General features: G+C 46.9%; 1 protein-coding gene across 5 annotated transcripts; it reads left to right on the forward strand.

Annotated features, from left to right (window-relative positions):
• LOC135826043 (uncharacterized) lies at positions 1–27,947 on the forward strand. 5 transcript variants are annotated; one of them, XM_065338683.1, is made up of 5 exons: positions 1–253; positions 24,115–24,306; positions 25,033–25,161; positions 26,022–26,113; positions 26,876–27,947. In XM_065338683.1, exons 1-5 carry the CDS (start codon positions 181–183, stop codon positions 27,329–27,331), a joined length of 942 nt encoding a protein of 313 aa, XP_065194755.1. In that variant the 5' UTR covers positions 1–180; the 3' UTR covers positions 27,332–27,947. The 5 variants fall into 5 exon arrangements, with proteins under 5 accessions (XP_065194755.1, XP_065194753.1, XP_065194756.1 ...); XM_065338681.1 differs by lacking the exons at positions 24,115–24,306; positions 25,033–25,161; positions 26,022–26,113; positions 26,876–27,947 and adding exons at positions 16,469–16,660; positions 18,181–18,309; positions 19,595–19,686; positions 20,503–21,542 and having other exon boundaries at positions 3–253; XM_065338684.1 differs by lacking the exons at positions 24,115–24,306; positions 25,033–25,161; positions 26,022–26,113; positions 26,876–27,947 and adding exons at positions 712–903; positions 2,003–2,131; positions 2,954–3,045; positions 3,973–4,921 and having other exon boundaries at positions 16–253.

Consider the following 27,947-nt stretch of genomic DNA (forward strand, 5'->3'; position numbering starts at 1 on the left):
AGGTACAGGCTATGCTAGTGAAGTCCATACAAAACTACGCAACACGCTCGAAAATTGATCATAAAGAGACCGTCACTTACGCGGACAGGAGTTGAGACGAAGAGAAATAGACACAGGGAGAAACTGTGAGTAACAGAGAGAGAAAAAGAGGAAGAGCTCGCCAACACTCCTTGCTACAGCATGGGTAAATTCGCTGCGGGATTTGCTACTATTGCTGTTATTGTTCTCTTGACCCACTGCTGTCACGTGACTGGTAAGTACCTCAAAGTAATAGTAGTTTGTTTCCGAACGGAAAGCGAGCGAAATAATCTAAGCAAGCAAGCGTTTTAATTCAATGGCGTTTAGCTCATTCTCATCTACCGGTATTATGCTTCTGTAGTAGATAATACTGTATGCCATCGTAACCCCAGCCCTCCACGAATTGTTGGCTTCCTTGCTCCCTGGTTTGATTTTGTATAATTTTTGCGGCTGTAGATCAATCTGTATCATAATGACCTTCCTTTGATATTGGTCATGGGCCATAGTGGAAAGACAGAGCAAGAATCTGCAATCCTGTAAGAAAAGAATTGGAGACTTTGGCAACATTGTAAAGTAGAATCAGTTATCGATATCCAGTCAATACATTCCCTCCACAGTTCATCGTCAACACAGTACTCTATGTCCATGCGTTGCACACGTGATCACCGTGTCACGTGTGTATTGTCTGTACAGGTACTGGTGACAGCTGTATGGTGAGGAGAATGCTGAAGGCAGGTATTGCACAGAGCAAAGCACTGCAGTACGAGCAACGTGCTCTCCTCGCTACGATGTCGGAGGATGTGATAAGTAGCACTGACGTCGGTCTTGTGAAGTTTGTCTTGCAGTCTACAAGACCTGATGGTCAGGCAATTCAGAAATGCATACGTGAGTTATGGTGTGCGACTTGGAACTCAGATAGTGAGTGTATGCGATCATGGATAAGAGGAAGAACAAGGAATGTAATTTTTTTTGAAAGGATGGGGAGAACTTCAAATTCAAAGGATCAATTGGTGAAGTGAACTGCCTGAAAAGAGAAAAAATCGCCAGACCCAGCAGGACTCGAACCCGAGACCTTGATTGTCATCAGCAATGCTCTAACCACTGAGCTATGGAAACGGGCTGAACATCAGTATGTGTGGCACGTGTTGTGAGCTGCCTTTGGAGTGAAAAACTTGTCAGCGCCTTCTAGGTTCAGCCCGGTTCCATAGCTCAGTGGTTAGAGCATTGCTCATGACAAGCAAGGTCCAGGGTTCGAGTCCTGGTGGGTCTGGCGATTTTTTCTCTTTTCAGGCAGTTCACTTCCCCTATTGATCCTTTGAACAAGGAATGTCGTGGCACTTCCTGTTGTGTGTGTGTACGTGCGTTCGCATGTGTATGCGTGTGTGTGTCCTTGTCTGTTGACTGAGTGCGTGGGTGTATTTTGTGCGCTTGTGCGTGTTTTTATGGATGTGCATTTGTTTGCATGCTTATGCTTATGGGTATATACCTGTGTCTGTGTCCGTTTTGCGCGTAATAAACCTTCTGAACCGAGACCTTCCGTGTTTGACCTTTCATTGCTTCAAACCGAAACATTTGTTCAATTATGTGAAAATAAAATAAAATCATGAATTTGCAAGTCCGTCAATTCCAATGCTCCAATTCATGTACATTTACGTTTTCTGTTTCACCTTTATAATGGGCCAGGCCCAAAACTTAATTTGGAGAACATTTCAAATAATGTATGGAGCAAAGAGACCGTGTTTCAGTATTGAAGTTGAGGATCCCTGATGTGTAAATGACTGCAATGGAGTCTCCGAGTAATTAGAATTTGAAGCACATCAACTGACCTTATGACCAGTATCACATCATGCCCCGACTTCACGGATCCATATACATGTACATGTATGTACTAGTCATTGGGTCCACGGATCCATAATTATGTCAATGACTCATGCCATGATTTTCCTGTTCTCATTTGGGCTATACACGGCCTTCTTGTTCGCAGTTCAACAATCCGATGTTTGCAAGACCTACTCCCCCTGTGTCAATGGTGGTCAGTGTCAGTTGTCGCTGTCCAATACGTCATACGTATGCAAGTGTCATCCTGACTTCGCTGGCGACTACTGTCAGACGCGTAAGTGCAAACCTTTTCATGCTATGCGTGGCTCATTCAATTTTATTAAGGGTTCACATGCCTATTCGCCATTTTCATGACAGGTGAAGAGAGCTTGCAGCACGATTAATATTAACTTAGATGCGTGGTTCGAAGTGTGGGTTTTGCACCCCGAAGGTGTTGGTTTATCTCAGTACTTGTGAAAAGTGCTTTGACTAGTATTTTATCTCTTGGCTCTGACTGTTTTGCGCTGAATTTGCCCTTATGTACTTCCCTGCATTTCGAGTATTCATTTTTTGATCATCTAGCCTTGCGGGAACGTTTCTTCTGATGAGATGGAAACGAACATGTAGTCAATGGTGTGCGTGTATGTTCAATGCGCAACTCGCCTTACTTATTGCCTACCTCAAGTATATCTCTTCATCAGGAAGATTATCGGGCTGTGCACTGTTCCTTCTGGTGGAAACCTATCTCCATTTCAGTTGTCTGACCAGTTCAGGACAACTTTAGCACTGTGTTGCGGAAAGGTGACATTTTGCACTTCATAGGACTATGACGAAGAGGTTGGTGCGACTCCGGTGATACTTGGGAATTGTGTGTCGTCCCCTACGAAGTACCTGTACCTCGCCTTTTGTCCTGTATATTTGAATTGGCACTTGACTGACTCACGACTGCCATCCAGAGCACATGAGAAGTTGAGGTTACGCTTGTGTGTATTTTTCCCGCACAAGAGGCTTAGGTACGCTGGAAGGGAGAAGTCCATCGAACCTTCCAATATGCAACACACGCCATACACAATTCATAACTCTGGTCGTTTGTAATCATTGTTTCTTTTCGGTGCAGCGCATCCTGCTCCGTTAGATGAGTTCAGAAGTCTACAGAATGAAGTTAAAGAGCTACGACAACAACTGGCAGACACTCAAAGCAGAACTCAGGTAAGTGAGTAGGTGATGGAGTAATGCATGCAACACTCTTGTGTACTGTCATTGCCGGCTGACCAGAGTGAGAAGCTGAGAAAGAGAGAGAGATAAAGAGAGAGATAGAGATAGAGAGAGAGAGAGAGATAGAGAGAGTGAGAGAGAGAGAGAGAGAGGGGCAGAGAGAGGGACAGAGAGAAAGAAAGAGAGAGAGAGAAAGAGATAGAGAGAAAGAAAGTGAGGGAGAGAAAGAGAGAGCAACAGAAACTGAAGAGAGAGAATGATAGAGACAGAGAGCGGCAGAGACTGAAGGGAGAGAATGATAGAGACAGAGAGAGACGTACACAGAGAAACAGAGTGAGAGTGATAGATAGAGAGACTAAACGAGAGAGAAAGAGAGAAAGAGAGAGGTTGACGTGGAAGTTGGGGTGAATGGTAAAATGCTAACCATGTCGACTAACGCTGTCAAACGTATGACCTTTATAGGTTAGTGCATTGCAGGGAGGGTCTTATGGCTTGTTTGTGCCCTTCAGGTTAGCCTTCGGGCCTATGGACCTTAGGCTAATCTCAAGGGTACAAACACGCCATGAGGCCCTCCCTGCCATGCACTAACCTTCAATTACAGCAAAGCCTGTGACTAACGACCACCCCTTGGGGGCCAGAGAAAGCGGTCTTTAGTGGCAGGTGGTCCTTAGTTAGAGGTTTGCACCGCACAACCATTATGGAATGTGCGACCGTCCGTGCCTGGCGAAGTCGTCTGTAGTACCAGGCTGGTTGCTAGTCACGGTGGTCTTTAGTTACAATTTTTACTCTATGTAAATTGTAGTTAATTTGGTATTCAGGAAAAGCTCCGGTTTTCCGAGTCAGAAAGGAGACAAAAAACACCTTGGAGATGGCATTCAGTTGGCACCAGCTTTGTGAATTTGTCTCTTTGTCCAATTGCAGTATGACGGCACTGGTTGTAACCGGAGAAGCGTTGGTTACAAGTATCAAAGTCTTGTACGCCGCAACGGAATTAATAAAGGCCGTATCGCAACACTGTCGTTCAGGAAGAAGCAGACCAACACTGTACTCAAGTTATCATATACTGGTAATATACGCACAGTGGGAGCAGGCACAGCTGCGAGGTGGTACTTGAAGATCGATAACAGGGAGTGTGTTAGACCCACCAAGATTGATATAGCCATGTACCAGAGCAGTGGCGACAACACCCACATCCCAGCCGTACTAACTGGTATCTGTGAGTCGACGTACAGCAGTGGAGCTAACATTGCAGCTGGAAATCACACAATCACTGTACATGTCGGGAAGACATCGACTCATGACATTGGAAATGCCGACTCAGGATGGTCTTCTTCGTCTATTCTGGAAATTCAAGAAATGTGTCCTCAATATTAAGACAATGATACCGTTTCTAGTCATTAAAACGAGGTGGTTAAAACTGTTTATACCATAAAATGCATGATAATGCCGCTCACTTTAAGCTTGGTTGACTAGATCTAACGTGAATGTACACTGATTCCAACACTTTCAACTAACAAACACAACAGCAACATGTACACAACTGAACCAAAAATCATGGATATGCATAATAATGTAAAGAAGACCTCACGTTATGCACACTATTCCCGTTGTCTGCACCTGTTCTTTTATAATTCAATAAATTATGAATGTGAAAAAGGTCTAGTGGATACCCTCATGTAATCTTGCTTGCATCTGTTGGCACTATTGCCATCACATTATAATTTAGATGTTGCACAAGTTTCGCAACACAGCTTTTTTCTTCTCGTCCTCACCAATTCGGATGTTTTTTTTCAATCCGCGATATTCATGTTAAAACAAAATGGCGTCACGATTTATTGAAAGTGGTATAGTTGGTGGTACGAGTGTTCAAAACCATTTGAACTTCATACTGTTCGTCTTCTTTTTGACATGTTCTCTTTCCATCGTCCTTAGCTTTTGTTTGTTGAGAACTGTTTTGGCTTTCTCCTATACCTCTGGGGGATGCCAAGTGATGGTTTTGAGAGGGTGGTAATGGCTGTGAGCGAGAGTTTGCCGATCGGCGTCGTCCTCGGTATAGCGATGAAAATACTAGTTACTGCGCACCTGGCAGATATCACAACACGTCGGAGCGTCCAGGAGCAAAGGAATCTTGGGTTTTCACTGGAATCCAGTTCCTCCAGCATCGTGTAGCCCACCGTCGGTGAATGGCGGTCCAGAAAGGTCGAACCTGGTCTTCTGCAGCATCTCGCAGTCCTGCGAGGCACACTGAATACGCCTGTCATGTATTCTACAAATAAAAATCACGAAGTAGTGGACTTTACAGTGATGAGTCTATCCTGTATGCTGCAAAAGACGCAGGAAATGTGACTGGTGTCTGTACACTCAATGACTGGACGCCAGCACCCCAGTCTTCTCCTGCAGGATCTGTTTGACATTGACATTATGCAGTAGGTCGGCATTGACCTGGTTTGGCAGCTATCGTAATAGTATCTGCCTGGTTGGATGTAGCAGGTTGGTGTTTGCTCGTCGTCCAGTTCGGAATTTTCTTGTAACTCACGGTGGAGTACGCGCAGGGTTTGTGATCATCCCTGTTCACTTCAATATTATCAAACACAACGTTCTCTTTGTCACTCATCTTATCCTGAGTACTGAATTTGCTGACAATATTGCACCACACTTGTCACAACCTACCGCCACTGCTGGCGGTGGCGACGGGTTCGTCAATGGCGGTGACCAGGCTGACTGACTAGCTTCGAGACAGCGGCCTCGTTGTCAACCTCGCGGCAGCCTAAAGGTTGATTTTATCGATCCAGCCTCAGCGCCATGTTGACGATGCCCTAGTGACTGTGTGTCATGGATTGCCTTGCCATCAGCGGTCATTGCCGTCCACCTTGGTGCAGCCCTCAACAACTGGCTCAGCCCATGGGAGTCTCAAGTGGACAAAGTTGTTGCCAAAGTAGCTCAGAAGATTGGTGCATCGTGGTGTAGGTGAGCACATAACTAGGACTTCCCAGCGCCTATTTGTCCAGGCTGCGATACTATGTGACATGCTGTACTGCACATTCTTTTCAGCACTGCAAGTCGGCAGCTGGACTGACTGCAGGGGCCGCGCACATGCAGGCCGCCTGTTGCCAGTGCAGCATTCTGGAACGTTCCTTCCTTCTGAGATCCGTGGAATAATAACTTTCTTTGCTTCAAAGCAAGTTGCTTACCTTTCTGTTGTGCTCCCAGTGTCCTTACAACAATAACCTACAGCAATGTTTTATTTTCCTTTCCATTCCCCAACCAATGAATACTACGATGTCGATTCTATTTCTGAATACTTTAGTGTGTGCCCGCGCACACACGTGTGTGTGTGTGTGTGTATACCTCACTCGCCACTCGAAGTTCTGTTCCCCATCACTGGAACACTGCCTGTTCTTTCAGGACCTGCCATCATCTGCGGATGGGCATTCAATGATTGTATTGTGTGTGTGTTTCATTCAGAATCAGATCCGCTATCGTTGCTATAAGAGAAAATCTGTGGGTTCACATCCAGTGCATTTGTAGATTTGCGTGATTTTCTCGCCACGGGCGCATACATGGGACATTGTGTGTGTGTGTGTGTGTGTGTGTGTGTGTGTGTGTGCGTCTGTGTGTATGGGGATATTGTCTGTATCGGCTTTTGGTACTAATGTTCAGGTCTGTGCTTGCATGTGTGAACATGAAATTGTTCGGTTCTGTGCATGCTATTGCTATGTTGTATATTATTGTATGTATGTGTGCATTTCCACGAACAGTGTAGATGAGCGTGGAGAGTGCATTCATCCCTCATCAACCACTTCCCCTTGGGCTTACGAGAGTTTTTTCTGCGTATCTCTCATTTTTGTTTGTTTCTCTCTGATACTGTATTGATGCCGGTACCTGTAACTCGATGTGTTCCTCTATCTGCAGTCGCCTTTAACCTTCGGTCAAGTTAACGTTTATTGTGCTCTATTTATCGTGCGAATCAAAATAAACAATAATAACACAAGTCATGCTAGAGTGACGACATGTGCGTGTAGTAGGGTTGATGCGATGGGACGTTATAATTAGGTGGAACAGAACACACATTGGGCAGATTGATTGGGCATCATTGATTGTGCTCAGTCTAAACAGTGAACATAATAATTATCTCCAGTGACAGACTGTAGCGGCTAGCCTCCAATAGGTAGCTGGCACTAGTCGCTACTGCTTGTTTGACAGGAGCCGCCAGAACCCCTGTTGTGTCATGCTATAGATGCACATGCCCTATTCTGGGGCATACTGAGGTACTTTGATTTTGTTGACTGCATGTAGACAGCATCCAATAGTAGTACTCGTAGACCTTGGCTCTTTGTAGGTCAACCACCATCGCATGGATCGATCAGTGACTATGCACTTGGAGGTTGGAATAGCCCGCGCTGAACAGATCTTGCCATGGCCCAGGGAGTGAACTCGCTTACTCGACTATCCCGGTTTTAGTTAACCAGCATGAGTGGTGCAATTTGTCCATACCATGTTGCGAGCTCACAGTTGTTTGGGCAGGTTTTGAGCTGCACCACGAAACAAAGCGAAATAACGGCGTGACTGTAGAGCAAGGAAGCGGCGAGACGGCACTTCCAGGACGAGACAAGCAGTAGAGATGTGTTCACAGCACGAGCAACCTCTCAAACCCTGCCGGTACTCCACAGTTACAAGAAAATGTCGGACTGGACGACGCGCCAATGCAAACCTGCTACATCCACCCAGGCAGATAGCTGCCAAACCAGGCCAATGTCGACCCACTGCATACCGGTATGTCAATGTCAAACAGATCCTGCAGGAGAAGACTGGGATGATATTGGCGTCCAGTGTACGGACACCAGTCACATTTCCTGCGTCTTTTGCAGCATACAGGATAGACTCATCACTGTAAAGTCCACTACTTCGTGATTTTTATTTGTAGAATACATGACAGGCGTATTCAGTGTGCCTCGCAGGACTGCGAGATGCTGCAGAAGACCAGGTTCGACCTTTCTGGACCGCCATTCACCGACGGTGGGCTACACGATGCTGGAGGAACTGGATTCCAGTGAAAACCCAAGATTCCTTTGCTCCTGGACGCTCCGACGTGTTGTGATATCTGCCAGGTGCGCAGTAACTAGTATTTTCATCGCTATACCGAGGACGACGCCGATCGGCAAACTCTCGCTCACAGCCATTACCACCCTCTCAAAACCATCACTTGGCATCCCCCAGAGGTATAGGAGAAAGCCAAAACAGTTCTCAACAAACAAAAGCTAAGGACGATGGAAAGAGAGCATGTCAAAAAGAAGACGAACAGTATGAAGTTCAAATGGTTTTGAACACTCGTACCACCAACTATACCACTTTCAATAAATCATGACGCCATTTTGTTTTAACACGCATACGGTCCATTGGAAAATTGCCCGTCTATGATGACTGATGACTAACCAACACAATGATATGACAAAAGGTCTTGTGCAGTTATCACTGGTACACGCGTAAACACACACACGCACAAGTGGGTGCAAAGATGTATCTTGGTTCGTGCCTGTTTCAGCGATTGTTATCACAGAATTTTCTATTATCAGTTCTACATCTCCAGCAGGACAAAATCGGTTGTGGCGACAAACGCGATTAGGCCGGCTGCAGGGACGCTGTAATGTCGCACTCGCCCAGCACCATTCAAACAATTCCCTTTGGCAGTTCACGGCACGAACTTCAACAAGCCCCGTGAATGCGTACTAGGGGAAGGCTAGACAGCATGAATCTAGACATCAATAGGCATCGTACGAAAGGCCAGTCAATAGGGCTTGAAAGTGATGACGTCAAAAACGGCCTGGGAGTAGTAAATTGACATCAGATTTCTATTTTGGATCCACTAAGGTGTGACTTTGCTATTGCCTCAGTATGTGGGTGCATAGCAACCCACTCATGTCGTATGCAGGTGCAACTTTTACTTCGCCACCAGTTGTCTCCCCGCCCCCACTAGCCAAATCAGTCAGTTTCACTGGCAACATCACCTTGCTGTGAGTGAGACCGCTTGAAATGTGCTTGGATCCATACAAAAACTGGATCCAGGTGGATCCAGTTTTCGAATTTTTCAAATTGTTGCTATGCCATTGCTATGGAGTGACGTAGCACTTTCAAGCCCTATAGCACTAAAGAGCGAAAGCCTTTGTCACGGTTCGGTTTCACTCGCGTACCGGGCCCGAGCTGCCAGCGCAAACAAATGCCGGGCGCGAGCTGGCAGCACAAACAAACACCGTACTCACACGAGACCGTTGGGCCAACGGATGGCCACAGCCATCAAAAAACAGGAACAAACCCACCCACGGCTCTTTCTCTTGCTAGCTGTGCTGCTGTGTGCATCCAACTGTTTTGCAATTTCTTTCTTCCTTGTTGCAATTACCCGGCGAGATTTGAAATTTCTAAAGTTCCGCAGTCGTAGGAGATCCTGAGCCGTCACCATGAGCTCCGTGCCATCACTTTCCGATCTCCGCCAACTCAAAGTCGACGGAGTTGAAACTCGACTGCGAGAACTGGGGCTTTCTTGCTCAGGCAATTTTAGAGCCCAGGTGAGCCGTCTGCATGAGCATTTGTCGGCCCAGGCAAGAACCAAAGCTAATTCTACGAGCCAGGTCGCAAAAAAGACCACGCGTCGGCGGGCTAGTCCTGCGTCAGTCCCGGCCACTCAAAGCCCCGCGGCCGCGACCCAGCCTGACTCGTCGCCCGCGTTCACGTCGCAGCAATCTGCCGAGATCTCTCGGGTCGTGCAAGATGCAGTGGCGTCCTGCATGACGTCACTGACAACATCGATGGGTCTACCGGTGGTACCTCCACATGCACAGCCAACTGTAGCAGCAGCAACAGCAGGACAGCAGGCTGGACCAGTCTCTGGTGATGTGGTGGTGCCTGACTCTGAGCCTGAATATGTCCAGCCTTCACTGGCTTCAGCACTAAGACCAGACCAGGAGAGTCTCTTCCTGGACGGCGATTTGCTCGCCCCAGAGCGTCCACCATCCATCCCATTGCCTGCCCTCAGCGATCATCTCACGGACAAGATTATCAAACGTGAGTCCGTTGATTTTGGTAGGGTACTGGGAGAGCTGGCTTTTGATACGAGCATGGGTCCGGACAGTGGGTTCACCCTGCAGGGGACGGGGGACCACATCACCCTTGTGCCATCTGCCATGTCGTCGTCATCCCGTCTAAAGAAAGTTGTAGACTTGACATCGTGGTCGGAGGCGTTCTCAGCCTTCGCCCAAGTAGCCCTCCACCACGACCCCGGCAGAGGTCCGGAATTATTCAAGTATCAAAGCACAATCGTGAAAGCGGCCGCACGCTATACATTCGGTGCGTGGTCTGGCTTCGACATGTCGTTCCGTGCAAGAGCTGCACGCAGCAAATCTAGCCTTGCCACGTCAGATCCGGAACTCTGGTCGGAGTGGTTTACAAACTCCATCCTGCCTCCCTGCCGTCACTGCAACCGGCAAGGTCATTTAGCAGTTCGCTGCCCCCGCGCCCGTAGCCTAGCTTCACTGTCTGACGGGCCAGCAGCCAAACGCCCCTTTCCGGCACAGCGGTCAGGGGCTACCGCTCAGCCAAACGCCCCAGCTGTCTGCCGCGACTACAACCAAGGCCGCTGCCAACGCGCAGCCTGTCGCTACGGCCACCAGTGCAGCACATGCTTTGGCAGCCACCCCGCCAAGTCATGCCCAGGAAAGCCAGCCGCCGCCAGCCGCGACCAATAGCTCGCAGTTGCCCAGCTTGGAGACTCGGTCACTCCAGTCACTCACTGGTAACTCTACACTCACCCAGGCCAATAGCACTCACACACTCTGCCCAGCTGCTCACATCTCTCCTACACGCACCCTCGCTCACGAGCCAATCCATTTGCACACGCCTGTAACCCCCATTAACGTTTCTTACCTGCATGACGCTTTGTGTAAGCATCCTGATCCGGCTTTTGCCTCATTCGTAATACATTCTTTGTCTTATGGGTTCGATGTTGGGTTTGCGGGTCCCCGTACCTCCCGAGTCTCTCGTAATCTCAAATCAGCGATTGAGCACCCTGACATTGTCGATGCTGCTATCGGTCGTGAAATTGCCGCAGGTCGCATGGCCGGTCCCTACCAAGAGCCCCCCTTCCCACTTACACAGGTCTCCGGTTTGGGTGTGGTTCCCAAGAAGTCACGGTCGGTGCAAAAATGGCGCTTGATTATGCATCTGTCAGCACCACAGGGCCACTCAGTGAACGATGGTATCCCTGTCGACAAATTCTCTGTACAGTACTGTTCGGTCGACGACGGCGTAAATCTCGCACGGTCCCTAGGCCGCGGCTGCCATCTGTGGAAGGTCGACCTCCAAGACGCATTTCGCATTTGTCCAGTACGGAAAGAGGACTGGGAACTATTATGCCTGTTCTGGCGCGGGCAATATTACGTAGACAAATGCCTACCCTTCGGCCTTCGCTCATCACCATCGCTGTTTAACAAAGTCGCAGATGCCCTCCAGTGGGTCATGTCGCACAACTTCGACGTAGCCCCAGTCATCCACTACTTAGACGACTACCTTGGTGGAGCGACGGACCCTATCGGCGCCCAGCACCAGCTTGACCGTGCCCTGGTAGCCTGCCACGACTTAGGCTTCCCGGTCAATCCAAAAAAGGTGGAAGGCCCTAATACAACCCTGACATTCCTCGGTGTCATGCTGGACACAGAGCGCTTCGAAATCCGCCTCACATCCGACAAGTTAGAAGACCTTCTCATTGCCCTCAAGGCTTGGCAACATACCCGCCCTACCGCCCGCAAGTCTGAATTGTTGTCCCTGATAGGCCACCTCAGCTTTGCCTGCAAGGCGGTCCCTGCGGGCCGCATGTCTCTGCGCCGCCTCATTGATCTCAGCACGACGGTCCCGAATCCAAATGATTACATCAGAATCACAGAAGACGCCAAAGCAGACATCCAGTGGTGGCTTGACTTCCTCCCTGCCTGGAATGGCGTCGCCTTCTTCCTAGAACCCACGTGGTCAGCCGCCGCCGATATGGACCTCTACACAGACGCATCTAGAGCCATCGGCTATGGTGCTTTCTTCGCCGGCCGGTGGCTCCAACACCGGTGGCAGAGGCACCAATCCCAGAGATCCATCGCGTGGATGGAGCTCTTTGCCATCGTGGCCGCAGCATCCACATGGGCACCGCAGCTGCATCTGAAGCGCATCCGCTTCCACTGCGACAACCGTAGCGTATGCGACATCTGGCTCCGCTCACGCACAAAGTGCCCCGACTTAATGGCGCTTGTACGCACTTTGTTTGCCATTGCTGCCCGACACAACTTTCACGTCATAGTCTCCCACATCCCCGGCACTGACAATGCGATTGCTGACTCTCTGTCTCGGTTTCAGATGGCCCGATTTCGCCGACTGGCACCCACAGCAGACGACACGCCATCTCCGGTGCCCGAGAGCACCTACTCCCTCTGATGTTGGAGGGTCAGGCCTACCAGTGGCTAGGCCTGTCAGCATCCACACGTGCCACATACGCGACAGCCTGGAAACGACTGCACCAATTCTGCCAACTAGTCGGCACCAAGGTGATTACAGACACCATCATGCTGGAGTTTGTAGCCTACCTGGCGCGTCAACATGCCGCGTCAACCGTCCGCTTGTATGTGTCGGCGATCCGGGCAATTGCCAAAGAAAACGGCAAAGATCTCTCGTCGCGAAGAGTGGACCTCGCAGTTCAAGGAGTGGCACGTGCACAGGCCAACCGAACTAAAAACGCCAGCAAGCCAATCCTCCTGCCCCACATGGCAGCTATGCGCATTGCCCTGATACGGTCTAACCTCAACGCGACCGACCGAGCAATGGTATGGGCAGCTATTTGCCTGGGCTTCTTTGCGTGTCTCCGGGCAAGTGAATACACTTCCACAACCGCCACAACCATGTCAGATGGTGGCCTCCGAACAGAAGACCTCTCCATCACGCCGCAGGCCATACAGGTCACAATCAAGAAGTCCAAGACCGACCAACTCGGCAAGGGTCACTCCGTCCGGCTCACAACCACCAACTCAACGGTTTGCCCGGTCAGAGCCATGCATACCTATCTCTCCAGACGCCCCAACCTGCCCAATAGACCACTGTTTGTTGACAGCTGTGGCAAGTTCCTAACTGCACAAAGACTCACACGTCTAATCCGTCAGCTCCTGAGCAGCGCAGGGTACCCACCTATCCAGTATTCACTGCACGGCCTCAGAGCCGGAGCCGCAACCACAGGAGCTATGAGCGGCTTCACCGAATCTGAGATCATGAAACTCGGCAGATGGCGAAGTGCCTGCTACAAGAACTATGTTCGCTGTGGAAAGTAACTGTTCACTGTCCGCAGGCGCGCAAGCGCGCACAGCCACACCCACATACACGCACCCGCAGACACATACACACACACGCACACACCCCCACGCATGCACACACACACGCATGCACGCGTACACGCACCCGCAGTCTGACACCGCACAAGCATGCATGCAGGTACACGCGCTGCGCACACGCTGGTACGCCCATTCGCGGACGTATGCACTCACGTTCTAGCACTGACTGTGCACGCACGCCCCTGATACTTATGATAAGTTATCTGCACCACTCAGTTGCTGTGCTATAGCTCCCACCTATGGCATCATGCCACCCATTGCTTTTGCCGACTACATGCGATTCAAACCCTTATCGGTGTCACTAAGGGAAACAAACATACGAATGGCACGCATTTGAACTACGTACATGTAGCTGAAGCGCTTGAATACCACACTAAGGTCATTCGGCTGACCAACGCAGAATTTGGGGGCATTCGGCGGCTTGGTCTGATTCCTAGCTTGTTGGTAACCGGCTTGAGGTTTCCAAGGTTGCTATGACAACGTGCAGTCATGCGCAGGGCCACCCAACATGCATTGGGGGGGGGGGGCAGGAAATACAGAAACGCGTTGCTAGGCAACAGCAAAAGCGCTCAGCGAGTATCACGCTACTCATGCAGCACGCACGTTGGCTTAGGGTATCACGCTACCCTCGCGCTGCGGGGTACCACATTGCCCCTCGCTGGAATCAGACCCGCGCCCCGGATACCTTGCGCTGGCCTCCTGACGGCCAAACTCAACCAACTTGTGCGCTGTGACTGGGGTTGTGCATGCATTAGCAACATAATGTGGCCCAGGTCGGCAGACTTTCAATTAGCCAAGCGAGCTACTCAGGCCAGGGTGCATGATCACTATTCGCAGCACTTATCGTCCATGCAGCAGTCGGGTTAACAGTAGAGCTGAGATGTCGTTCGACCCTGGCACGACAGACAGTTAGCAGGCTAGAACCCATTCGGAAATGCAAACAAATATATCAAAAGGCATAAGGTTACGACTGCTGCAGGCAACCGCGTTTTCCGTTGCCAGTTACGGCTCGGAGACATGGGCACTAAAAAAGAGAGAGGAAGACAGCGTGTAGGCGTTTGAAATGTTGTGATATCGCCGGTTAGTGAGAATGAAATGTACTGAACAGATAACAAATATGGATATCCTGGAGGAATTGGGCGATGGAGAGACCAATGTTAGCGGATAGAATCTACGGCAGGAGTCTCCGTTATTATGGACATGTCGCGAAAGGATGTAGCCTGGAAAACGATTAAGTGGAGGGCTTGGTGTCGGCAACAAGGAAGAGAGGGCGATCAGCTGTCAAATGAACGGGTCAGCGGAAAGAATGCAAATAGAGCAGACAAGATATTACCGTGGAGGTGAACCGCTGGACAGAGACAAGGACGGGATGGCGTGACATTGTTGCCAAAGCAACCCGAGTGGGTTAATGATGATGATGACGATAATTATCAGCAAAAGTAGAACCCCTGACAGATTCTAACTAAACGTCTCGGGTTTGTTACGGTCTAGTTTCGTTTGAATCAAGTTCGAATTCTGATGGTGACAAGGAACGTGCTCTTCTAACGAGTTCCCTGTTTAACTGTCCAGACTTTTTAATGTGCATATTTTTTTTGTTTAAGACAGGCGGATAGTTCGATAAACTTACAATTAAATTTTTGTTGCAGTTAGTAGCATGAATTACAGGACGATTGAGTCAGTACTAGTATTAGAACCCGAGGATTTCAATGTGGAACCTGCATCTTTCACGTGTAATCAGTCAAATTTTCATACTCAGTCTCCGTAGCCATGATGGCTTCTGCGACATGCAGATATGGTGTCGCTGATTCCCCGGGAATCGGATCTTCCTATGCCACGATCCCCCATTCCACTTTGACAAGTCTGTTGAAAGGCACATATGGATGTGCCTGTCCAAGAGACAACAAGGTGGTGATCTGCATGGACAGTCTGATCTTTGTGTACTCACCGATGTCATTCTGGAAAGTGTTTCTCTTGTCAATGCTTGTAAAGATGATAACAGTGTGGTCAGCGGTAGAAAGACAAGTACCGTTCACCAATGTCAAGATTTTAACCACTGGCTCTGTCACCAGCGTTCATCTTACAGACATTCATACAGGCCGTACAATCCCCCTAGCACTCTGCTACGAGGCATTCACTAGCACAGTGATTCACATGCTGCGTACAGGTACAGGCTATGCTAGTAAAGTCCATACAAAACTACGCAACACGCTCTAAAATTGATCATAAAGAGACAGTCACTGACTTTGCTGAACATAAGGTGGACGACTGAAAGACAAATAGAGAGACGCAGAGAGACAGAGAGAGGGAGAAAGAGAAAAGACAGAGAGGAAGAGGGAGAAACAGAGGAAGAGTTCGCCAACACTCCTTGCTACACCATGGCTAAATTCCCTGTGGGATTTGCTACTATTGCTGCTGTTGTTCTCTTGAACCATTGCTGTCACGTGACTGGTAAGTACTTCAAAATAATAATAGTTTGTTTCCGAACGGAAAGCGAGAGAAATAATCTGCACAAGCATGCGTTTTTATGCAATGGCGTTTACCTCATTCTCATGCATATATGGTGCGTCCATGGAGCTATGAAGCCCAGACTTCTGGTCGTCCGAGCTTATTGTGCCCCACCACCACACTCCATTATTCACCGCAGTGTCTGGAGATATGTGGATTTTGTAGAGAGAGAAAATGCTGTGGTAGGTCACACTGCATGCCATCGTTACCCCAGGCCTCCACGATTTGTTAGCTTTCTTACTTGCTGGCTAGATTTTGTAAGATTTGTGTGGTTGCAGACTTATTCGAATCATAATTACTGAGTACCCTCCTTATCGGGCATTGGCCATAGTGGAAATACGAGGAAGAATCTGCAATCCTGTAAGAATTGGAGACATTGGCAACATTGTAAAGTAGAATCAGTTATTGATATCCATTCCCAGCACAGTTCAGCGTTAATACAGTGCTCTATTTCCATGCGTTGCACACGTGATCACCGTGTCACGTGTGCACTGTCTGTACAGGTACTGGTGATAGCTGTATGGTGAGGAGAATGCTGAAGGCAGGTATTGCACAGAGCAAAGCACTGCAGTACGAGCAACGTGCTCTTCTGGTTACGATGTCGGAGAATATGATAAGTAGCACTGACGTCGGTGTTCTGAAGTTTGTCTTGCAGTCTACAAGAGCTGATGCTCAAGCAATTCAGAAATGTAAACGTGAGTTATGGTGTGCGACATTGAGCTCGGATAGTGAGTCAATGAAATCATGGATAAAAGGAAGAACAAGGAATGTCGTGGCACTCTCTGTTGTGTGTGTACGTGCGTTCGCATGTGTATGCGTGTGCGTGTGTGTCCTTGTCTGTTGACTGAGTGCGTGTGTGTATTTTTGTGTGCTTGTGCGTGTTTTTATGGATGTGCATTTGTAAGGGCCGTTTCACACGAGGTACAAAATCGCGTACATGTCACGTTTCCGGTTATGTTCCCTAGGAGATTGAGCACTTTTGGCGCGAAATGTGAAACGCATCGTGTACGTTTTCAGCAAGACCAGGAGGGGTGTAGAAAGCAGGTTATACCCAGCGTTCTACTGACAAACTTCGTTTTCCTTGCATTGTGATCTGTCGTAGTGTTTGCTTTTTTTGCTTCTGTTTGCTTCATTGCTGGTTGCTGGTTGTTCCTTCCGTTTCGTGCAATGCCTCGCCAAATATTCTCTGATGACCTGGAGGCTAGACTTATTGAGTTGTGGGCCGACTATCAAAAGTCAAAAAGTGGCCAGATGGTGAAGTGTATTGTGAGGGAAAGGGAGATCGCCGAGAAACTCAATGCTGCGTTCCGCTCAGGATGGTTGAATCCAGAGAAAAACTTGAAATTACACTTTGAACAAGCGAGGGCAATGCAGTCCTTCTACGCCTCGCCATCCTTTGCAACCTCTCTCGTCCGTTCATCTTTCTCTCCTTGTGGCGATCAAAGAAAACGAGAATCAGGGAGAGAACATCTCCTTGCAAACTAATAATAATTATCATTATTTTGTGTTCAAAACTCCCGCGTTCGCGTGCGGATTCCGTATTTTACGACTTCTGTGCGAGGCAGGTCAAAGCTGCCATGGCAACTGCTGCTTGAAAAGCATGTTGCGACACTCGTGTGAAATCACGCGCTGTGTACTGTGCCTAGAACGCCCATTCGTGAAAAGCCATGTATACCTCGTGTGAAACGGTCCTTAGCACGCTTATGCGTATGGTTATGTACCTGTGTCTGTTTCCGTTTGCGGGTAATATTCTCATAGTTGCTTGGGAACCGAGGCTTTCCGCATTAGACCTTTCATTGCTTCAAACCGAAACATTTCTTCAATTGTGTGAAAATTAAATAAAATCATAAATTTGCAAGTCCCTCAATTCCAATGCTCCAATTCATTTACATTTACGTTTTCTGTTTCACCTTGATACTAGGCCAGGCCCGAAAATTAATTTGGAGAACATTTCAAATAATGTATGGAGCAAAGAGCCCGTGTTTCAGTATTGAAGTTGAGGATCCCTGGTATGCAAATGTCTGCAATGGAGTCTGCGAGTACTTAGAAAAGCAAATCAACTGTCCTCAAGACCAATATCACATGAACGACTCCACGGATCAAAATGTACTAGTCATTGACTCCACGGATCCATAATTCTGTACTTGTCAATGACTCATGCCATGATTGTCCTCTTCTGATTTGGGCTATAATTATATGGCCTTCTTGTTCCCAGTTCAACAATCCGATGTTTGCAAGACCTACTCGCCCTGTGTCAATGGTGGTCAGTGTCAGTTGTCGCTGTCCAATACGTCATACGTATGCAAGCGTCATCCTGACTTCACTGGCGACTACTGTCAGACGCGTAAGTGCAAATTACTCTTTCATGCTATGCGTGGCTCATTCAAATTTATTCGTTGTTCAAATGCCTATTCGCCTTTCTCATGACAGGTGAAGATAGCTTATAACACGATTAATAATAACTTAGATCCGTGGTTCGAAATGTGGGTTTCTCCCCCCAAGGTGTTGGCATATCTCAATGCTTGTGAAAAGTGCTTTGACTAGTGTAAAACCGGAAAGTTTCACGATCAAAATGTTTAGCGTTTTTGTAGTTTTTGGCATGATAACGTGCAGAAAGTTTAACGATGGCTCTCTGGTCACCCATCTGTATGCGCATCTTCACACAGACATCTCGCGATAACGTTTCTGCAAAGAACGAAGAAAACTTGTCGTTAAAACTTTCCGGTTTTACAGTAGTTTTGTATCTCTTAACTCTCACCGTTTCGCACTAAATTTGCACTTCTGTACTTCACTGTATTGCGAGTATTTATTTTTTGATCATCTAGCTTTGCGGGACGATTCTGTATATCATCAGCACAGCTATTAACTGGCATTGTGGATAGCGCCTACCCAGTCCAATGTACCTTTTTCTTTCAACATGATTTGTAGTTTTGTGTTCTCTTTAAAAAGAAAGGGAAAAAGATGGCAATGTGCAAGTTAAAGGATACCAAAACCTTAGCCAACGGTGTGCGTGTGTCTTCAATGCGCAACTCGCCTTGCCTATTGTTGTTGTTGTTGAATTTTATTTAAAGTCGCGAAACAAACAGGCGATGACGCCTCCTTATATACAATCATGTGAGCGACATGACAAATTTACTACTTGAGTAATAATCGTAATGGGAAGGGGAGGAGAAAAATACTGCCTATCTCAAGTATAATCTCTTCACCAGAGAGATTATGGGGCTGAGCGGAAACCTACCTCCACTTCAGTTGTCTGACCAGTACAGGACAACTTTAGCACTGTGTCGCTCCAGATAGCTGGAACCTATTTTGCGGAGAGGGGACATTATGCATTTAATAGCACTATGACGAAGAGGTTGGTGCGACTCCGCTGATACTTGGGAATTGTGTGTCGTCCCCTACGAAGTACCTCGCTTTTTGTCCTGCAGATTTGAATTGGCACTTGACTGACTCACGACTGCCATCCAGAACACATGAGAAGTTGAGGTTACGCTTGTGTGTATTTTGCCCGCACAAGAGGCATAGGTACGCTGAAAGGGAGAAGTCCATCGAACCTTCCAATATACTACACACGCCATACACAATTCCTAACTCTGGTCGTTTGTAATCATTGTTTCTTTTCGGTGCAGCGCATCCTGCTCCGTTAGATGAGTTCAGGAGTCTACAGAATGAAGTTAAAGAGCTACGAAAGCAACTGGCAGACACTCAAAGCAGAACTCAGGTAATTGAGTAGGTGATGGAGTAATGCATTCAACACTCTTGTGTACTGTCATTGCTGGCTGACCAGAGTGGAGAGCTGAGAGAGAGAGAGAGAGAGAGAGAGAGAGAGAGAGAGAGAGAGAGAGAGAGAGAGAGAGAGAGAGAGAGGGAGAGAGAGACTTAGGGAGAGAAAGAGAGCAGCACAGACGGAAGGGAGAGAATGATAGAGACAGAGAGAGACATACACAGAGAGTAAGAGTGATGGATAGAGAGACGAAACGAGAGAGAGAAAGAGAGAGGCCGACGGGCGAAGTTGGGGTCAACGGTTAAATGCTAACCATGTCGACTAACGCTGTCAAACGTATGACCTAGATAGGTTAGTGCATGACAGGGAGGGCCTTATGGCTTGTTTGTACCCTTCAGGTTAGCCTTCGGGCTTATGGCCCTTAGGCTAACCTGTCGGACACTAACATGCCATGAGGCCCTCCCTGCCATGCACTAACCTATAATTACAAAAAAACCTTCGACTAACGACCATCCCTTGGGGGCCAGAGAAAGCGGTCTTTAGTGGCAGGTGGTCCTTAGTTAGAGGTTTGCACCACACAACCATTATAGGAATGTGAGACCGTCCGTGCCTGGCGAAGTCGTCTGTAGTACCAGGCTGGTCGCTAGTCACGGTGGTCTTTGGTTACAATTTTTGCTATATGTAAATTGTAGTTAATTTGGTATTCAGGAAAAGCTCCGTTTTTCGACTCAGAAAGGAGACAAATAAAAACACCTTGGAGATGGCATTCAGTTGACACCAACTTTGTGAATTTGTCTCTTTGTCCAATTGCAGTATGACGTCACTGGTTGTAACCGGAGAAGCGTTGGTTACAAGTACCAAAGTCTTGTACGCGGCAACGAAATTAATGAAGGCCGTATCGCAACACTGTCGTTCAGAAAGAAGCATAACAACACTGCACTCAAGTTATCCTATTCTGGTACTATAAGCACATGGGGAGCAGGTACAGCTGCACGGTGGTACTTCAAGATCGACAACAGGGAGTGCGTTAGACCCACCAAGATTGATATAGCCATGTACCAGAGCAGTGCCGACGTCACCCACATCCCAGCCGTACTAACTGGTATCTGTGAGTCGACGCACAGCACTGGAGCTAACATTGCAGCTGGAGATCACACCATCACTGTACATGTCGGGGGGAACGTTGAGGGGTATGGCATTGGTAATCCCACCTCAGGATGGGCGTCTACATCTATTCTGGAAATTCAAGAAATGTGTCCTCAATATTAAAAAGGGGGTTGGGGCACCGTGCTAGTGCTTCCATACAGGACCTGTGGATTGAGAGAGTATGAAGGCACTTCTCCCCAGCTACAGGAACAGGTCATTCTGATTCGATCGAAACGATTTCTTGTGGCACTCATTAGGAAACACAAAAATGAGGTAGTTATAATCTGTACATACCATAAAATGCATGAAAATGCCGCTCACTCTCAGCTTTGTTGACTAGATTTAATGTGAATGTACACTGATTCCAATACTTTCAACTAACAAACACAACAATCAAGATGTACACAACTGAACCAAAAATCATGGATATTCATAATAATTATTATTTAAAATAATAATTGTAAAGAATACTTCACGTTATGCACACTATTTCAGTTGACTGTACCTGTTCTTTTAGAATTCAATAAATTCTGAGTGTGAAAAAGGTGTAGTGGATGCTCTACTGTAATCTCGCTTGCATTTTTTGGCACTATTGCCATCACATTTAGATTTAGATTTTGCACCTCTTCCGCAACACAGTGTTTTCTTCTCATCCTCACCAATCGCAGTATTTTTTTCAATTAGAAAATTGACCGTCTATGACGATTGATGACTAACCAACACAATGCTATGACAAAAAATGTGTTGCGCAGTTTATTGCTTGTACACGCACGCACGCCTGCACACACCACATACACACACACACGCACAAGAGGGTGCATAGATGTATCTTGGTTCGGGCCTGTTTTAGCGATTGGTATTATCTAGTATTATCAGTTCGACATCTCCAGCAGGACAACAACCGAGCTGAGATGTCGTTCGACCCTGGCACGACAGACTGTTAGCAGGCTAGAACACATTTGGAAATGCAAAAATATATCGAAAGGCATTTTAAAGTTACGACTGCTGCAGACAACCGCGTTTTCCGCTGCCAGTTATGGCTCGAAGGCATTGGCACTAACAAAGGGAGAGAAAGACAGCTTGCATGCGTTTGAAATGTGGTGTTATCGCCGGTTGGTGAGAGTGAACAGACAACAAACATGGATATCTTGGAGGAATTGGGCATGGAGAGACCAGTGTCAGCGTATAGAATCTACGGCAGGAAACTCCGGTATTACGGACATATCGCGAAAAGATGTAGCCTGGAAAATGATCTAGTGGTTAGCATGGTGTTAACAACAAGAAAGACCAACGAACAAATGAACGGGACAGCGTAAAGAAGGCAAATAGAGCAGGCAAGATATTACCGTACAGGTGAGGGGAACCGCTGGACAGAGACAAGGACGGAATGGCGCGACATTGTTGCCACAGCTACCCGAGTGGGTTAATGATGATGATGACGATGATTATCAGTAAATAGCACCCCTGACAGAGTCCAACTAAACGTCTCAGGTTTGTTATAGTCTAATTTGGTTTGAAACAAGTTAGAATTCTGATGGTGACAAGGAACGTGCTCTTCAAACGAGTTCCCTGTTCAACTGTCTAAACTTTTCAATGTGCATTTATTCGTTAAGAGAGGCGGAAAGTTAGGTACACTTACAAGTTACAATTAATTTATTTGTAGTTAGTAGCATGAATTTCAGGACGATTGAGTCAGTACTAGTATTAGAACCCCCAGGGTAAAAAAAAGGGACCTGCATCGTTCACGTGTATTTGGCCAAATTTACATACTCAGTCTCCGTAGCCCTAATGGCTTCTGCGACGTGCAGAAATGGTGTAGCCGCTTCCCCGGGAATCAGATCTTCCTATGCCACGATTCCCCATTCCACTTTGACAAGTCTGTTGAAAGGCCAATGTCGATGTGCCTGTTGAAGAGATGTCTAGGTGATGATCTGCATCGACAGCTTGATCTTTGTGTACTCACCGATGTCATTCTGGAAAGTGTTTCTCTTGTCAATGCTTGTAAAGATGATAACAGTGTGGTCAGCGGTCGAAAGACAAGTACCATTCACCGATGTCAAGATTTTAACCACCGGTTCTGTCACCAGCGTTCATCTTACAGACATTCATACAGGCCGTACAATCCCCCTAGCACCCTGCTACGAGGCATTCACTAGCACAGTGATTCACATGCTGCGTACAGGTACAGGCTATGCTAGTGAAGTCGATACAAAAGTACGCAACACGCTCCAAAATTGATCATAAAGAGACCGTCACTTACGCGGACAGGAGTTGAGACGAAGGGAAATAGACACAGGGAGAAACTGTGAGTAACAGAGAGAGAAACAGAGGAAGAGTTCGCCTACACTCCTTGCTACACCATGGTTAAATTCACTGTGGGATTTGCTACTATTGCTGCTGTTGTTCTCTTGACCCACTGCTGTCACGTGACCGGTAAGTACTCCAAAGTAATAGTAGTTCATTTCCGAACAGAACGCGAGCGGAGTAATCTGAACAAGCATGCGGTTTAATTAAAATGGTATTTAACTCATTCTCATGCATATGCTGTAGTAGGTCATACTCTATGCCATCGTTACCCCAGCACTCCACGATTTTTAAGCTTTCTTACTTGCTGGTTAGATTTTGTAAGATTTGGATGGTTCCAGTCATGGGCCATAGTGGAAATAAAGAGGAAGAATCTGCAATCCTGTAAGAATCGCTGACATAGGCAACATTGTAAACTAGAATCAGTTATCGATATCCAGTCAATACTTTCCCGACGCAGTTTTGGGCCAATACAGTACTCTATTTCCATGCGTTGCACACGTGATCACCGTGTCACGTGTGCACTGTCTGTACGGCGACATCACTCTATCGCCGAATCGCGTTATTGAGAGCGGAAAGGAGGAAGGAGCAGTACTCCCACGTAATATCTTACATCAGATGCCGTCTCTCATTTGCCCTGTTGCGATCATGCATCATGTGTTTGCGGGGTTCACGGGGTCTTTTCCGTGAGCGATCAGTTCGGCATCCGGAGTCTGCTGAGCTGGTTGTTGCTGAGGCCCAGGTTGCTCGCATGTGAGAATCTATAAATCGCAGCAGATTATTTTTATTATAAATACTGGACATGGATATTGAATTAAACTGTACTCAGTGACTTTTTACATTTTACAGGCTACGTTTCATTATTATTAGTATTGTAAAGCTTTCCTTTTGATCTTGTCTCTTATTGTTGTGACCTTTCCACAATAATTGTGTTGCATTGTCAAAAAAACAAAACAAAAAAAACTGTCTGTGCAGGTACTGGTGATAGCTGTATGGTGAGGAGAATGCTGAAGGCTGGTATTGCACAGAGCAAAGCACTGCAGTACGAGCAACGCGCTCTCCTCGCTACGATGTCGGAGGATGTGATAAGTAGCGCTGACGTCGGTCTTCTGAAGTTTGTCTTGCAGTCTACAAGAGCTGATGCTCAAGCAATTCAGAAATGTATACGTGAGTTATGGTTTGCGACTTGGAAATCGGGTAGTGAGTCAATGAAATCATGGATAAGGGGAAGAACAAGGAATGTCGCGGCACTCTCTGTTGTGTGTGTACGGGAGTTTGCATGTGTATGCGTGTGTGTGTCCTTGTCTGTTGACTGAGTGGGTGTGTGTATTTTTGTGTGCTTGTGCGTGTTTTTATGGATGTGCATTTGTTAGCACGCGTATGCTTATGGTCATATACCTGTGTCTGTGTTCGTTTCCGGGTAATATTCTCATAGTTGCTTGGGAATCGAGGCCTTCCGCATCAGACTTTTCATTGCTTCAAGCCAAAACATTAATTTTGTTCAATTGTGTGAAAATAAAATAAAATCATAAATTTGCAAGTCCGTCAATTCCAATGCTCCAATTTATGTACATTTACGTTTTCTGTTTCACCTTTATAATGGGCCAGGCCCGAAACTTAATTTTGAGAACATTTCAAATAATGTATGGAGCAAAGAGACCGTGTTTCAGTATTGAAGTTGAGGATCCCTGATATGCAAATGTCTGCAATGGAGTCTGCGAGTACTTAGAAAAGCACATCAACTGTCCTCATGACCAGTGTCACATGAACCACTCCACGGATCAAAATGTACTAGTCATTGACTTCACGGATCCATAATTATGTACTTGTCAATGACTCATGCCATGATTTTCCTGTTCCAATACGGGCTATATACGGCCTTCTTGTTCACAGTTCAACAGTCTGACGTTTGCAAGACCTACTCGCCCTGTCTCAATGGTGGTCAGTGTCAGTTGTCACTGTCCAATACGTCATACGTATGCAAGTGTCATCCTGACTTCACTGGGGATTACTGTCAGACGCGTAAGTGCAAACGTTTTCATGCTATGCGGAGCTCATTCAGTTTTATTCGTGTGGCAAATGCCTATTCGCCTTTTTCATGACAGGTGAAGAGAGCTTGTGACACGATTAATACTAACTTAGATGCGTAGTTCGAAGTGTGGGTTTTTTACCCCGAAGGTGTTGGTTTATCTCAGTACTTGTGAAACGTGCTTTGACTAGTATTTTACCTCTTAGCTCTCATCGTTTCGCACTGAATTTGCACTTCTGTACTTCGCGGCATTTCGAGTATTTATTTTTTGATCATCTAGCCTTGCGGGAACAACCCTTCTGATGAGATGGAACGAACATGTTGAAGGATACGGAACCTTAGTCAATGGTGTGCGTGTGTGTTCAATGCGCAACTCGCCTTACTTGTTGCCTACCTCAAGTCGATCTCTTCATCAGGGAGATTATCGGACGGTGCACCGTTCCTTCTGGTGGAAATCTACCTTCATTTCAGTTGTCTGACCAGTTCAGGACAACTTTAGCGCTGTGTCCCTCCAGATAGCTGGATCCTATTTTGCGAAAAGGGGACATTATGCACTTAATCGCACTATGACGAAGAGGTTGGTGCGACTCCGGTGATACACTTGGGAATTACGTGTCGTCCCCTACAAAGTATCTCGCTTTTTGTCCTGTATATTTGAATTGGCACTTGACTGACTCACCACTGCCATCCAGAGCACATGAGAAGTTGAGGTTACGCTTGTGGGTATTTTGCCCGTACAAGAGGCTAAGGTACGCTGAAAGGGATAAGTCCATCGAACCTTCCAATATGCAACACACGCCATACACAATTCCTAACTCTGGTCGTTTGTAATCATTGTTTCTTTTCGGTGCAGCGCATCCTGCTCCGTTAGATGAGTTCAGAAGTCTACAGAATGAAGTTAAAGAGCTACGAAAGCAACTGGCAGACACTCAAAGCAGAACTCAGGTAAGTCAGTAGGTGATGGAGTAATGCATTCAACACTCGTGTGTACTGTCATTGCTGGCTGACCAGAGTGGGGACCCGAGAGAGAGAGAGAGAGAGGGAGACTGAGGGAGAGAAAGAGAGCAGCAGAGACTGAAGGAAGAGAATGCTAGAGACAGAGAGAGACGTACACAGAGACTCAGAGTGAGAGTGATACATAGAGAGACAAAACGAACGAGAGAGAGAAAGAGAGAGGCCCACGGGCGAAGTTGGGGTGAACGGTAAAATGCTAACCATGTCGACTAACGCTGTCAAACGTATGACTTTCATAGGTAAGTGCATAACAGGGAGGGCCTTATGGCTTGTTTGTACCTTTCAGGTTAGCCTCTGGTCCTAAGGCTAACCTGTCGGACAATAACACGCCATGAGGCCCTCCCTGCCATGCACTGACCAATAATAACAGCAAAACCTGTGACTAACGACCACCCCTTGGGGGCCAGAGAAAGTGGTCTTTAGTGGCAGGTGGTCCTTAGTTAGAGGTTTGCACCGCACAACCAATATGGAATGTGAGACCGTCCGTGCCTGGCGAAGTCTTCTGTAGTTCCAGGCTGGTCGCTAGTCACGGTGGTCTTTGGTTACAATTTTTACTCTTTGTAAATTGTAGTTAATTTGGCATTCAAGACAAGCTCCGGTTTTGCGACTCAGAAAGGAGACAAATAAAAACACCTTGGAGATTGCATTCAGTTGGTACCAGCTTTGTGAATTTGTCTCTTTGTCCAATTGCAGTATGACGGTACTGGTTGTAACCGGAGAAGTGTTGGTTACAAGTATCAAAGTTTTGTACACCGCAACGGAATTAATGAAGGCCGTATCGCAACACTGTCGTTCAGAAAGAAGCATACCAACACTGTACTCAAGTTATCCTATTCTGGTAATATACGCACATATGGAGGAAACACAGCTGCGAGGTGGTACTTCAAGATCGACAACAGGGAGTGTGTTAGACCTACCAAGATTGATATAGCCATGTACCAGAGCAGTAACGACCACACCCACATCCCAGCCGTACTGACTGGTATCTGTGAGTCGACGTACAGCACTGGAGCTAACATTGCAGCTGGAGATCACACGATCACTGTACATGTCGGGGGGAACGTTGAGGGACTTGGCATTGGTGATCCCGACTCAGGATGGGGGTCTACATCTATTCTGGAAATTCAAGAAATGTGTCCTCAATATTAAAAAGGGGGGTTGGGGCACCGTGCTAGTCATTCCATACAGGACCAGTGGATTGGGAGAGTATGAATGCACTTCTCTCCCGCTACAGGAAACAGTTCATTCTGATTCGATCGAAACGATTTCTTGTTGCACTTTTTAGGAAGCACAAAAATGAGGTAGTTATAACTGTACATACCATCAAATACATGAAAATGCCACTCACTCTCAGCTTTGTTAACTAGATCTAACGTGAATGTACACTGATTCCAATACTTTCAACTAACAAACACAACAAGCAACCTGTACGGAACTGAACCAAGAATCATGGATATGCATAATAATGTAAAGAAGACCTCACGTTATGCACACTATTTCCGTTGTCTGTACCTGTTCTTTTATAATTCTATAAATTCTGAGTGTGAAAAACGGTGTAGGGGATACTCTACTGTAATCTCGCTTGCATCTTTTGGCACTATTGCCATCACATTTAGATTTAGATTTTGCACCTCTTTCGCAACACAGTGTTTTTTCTCATCCTCACCAATTGCGATGTTTTTGGCAATTAGAAAATTTACCGTCTATGATGATTGATGACTAACCAACACAATGCTATGACAAAAAAGGTCTTGTGCAGTTATCA

Source organism: Sycon ciliatum, chromosome 10 (assembly GCF_964019385.1).
Source record: "Sycon ciliatum chromosome 10, ocSycCili1.1, whole genome shotgun sequence".
Taxonomy (NCBI): Eukaryota; Metazoa; Porifera; class Calcarea; order Leucosolenida; family Sycettidae; genus Sycon; species Sycon ciliatum.

Coding starts and splice junctions, on each gene's coding strand:
- LOC135826043 (XM_065338683.1), top strand. CDS start 181: ATGGGTAAATTCGCTGCGGGATTTGCTACTATTGCTGTTATTGTTCTC. Junction 254..24,114: donor CCACTGCTGTCACGTGACTG/GTAAGTACCTCA, acceptor CTGTCTGTGCAG/GTACTGGTGATAGCTGTATG. Junction 25,162..26,021: donor TGGGGATTACTGTCAGACGC/GTAAGTGCAAAC, acceptor TTTTCGGTGCAG/CGCATCCTGCTCCGTTAGAT.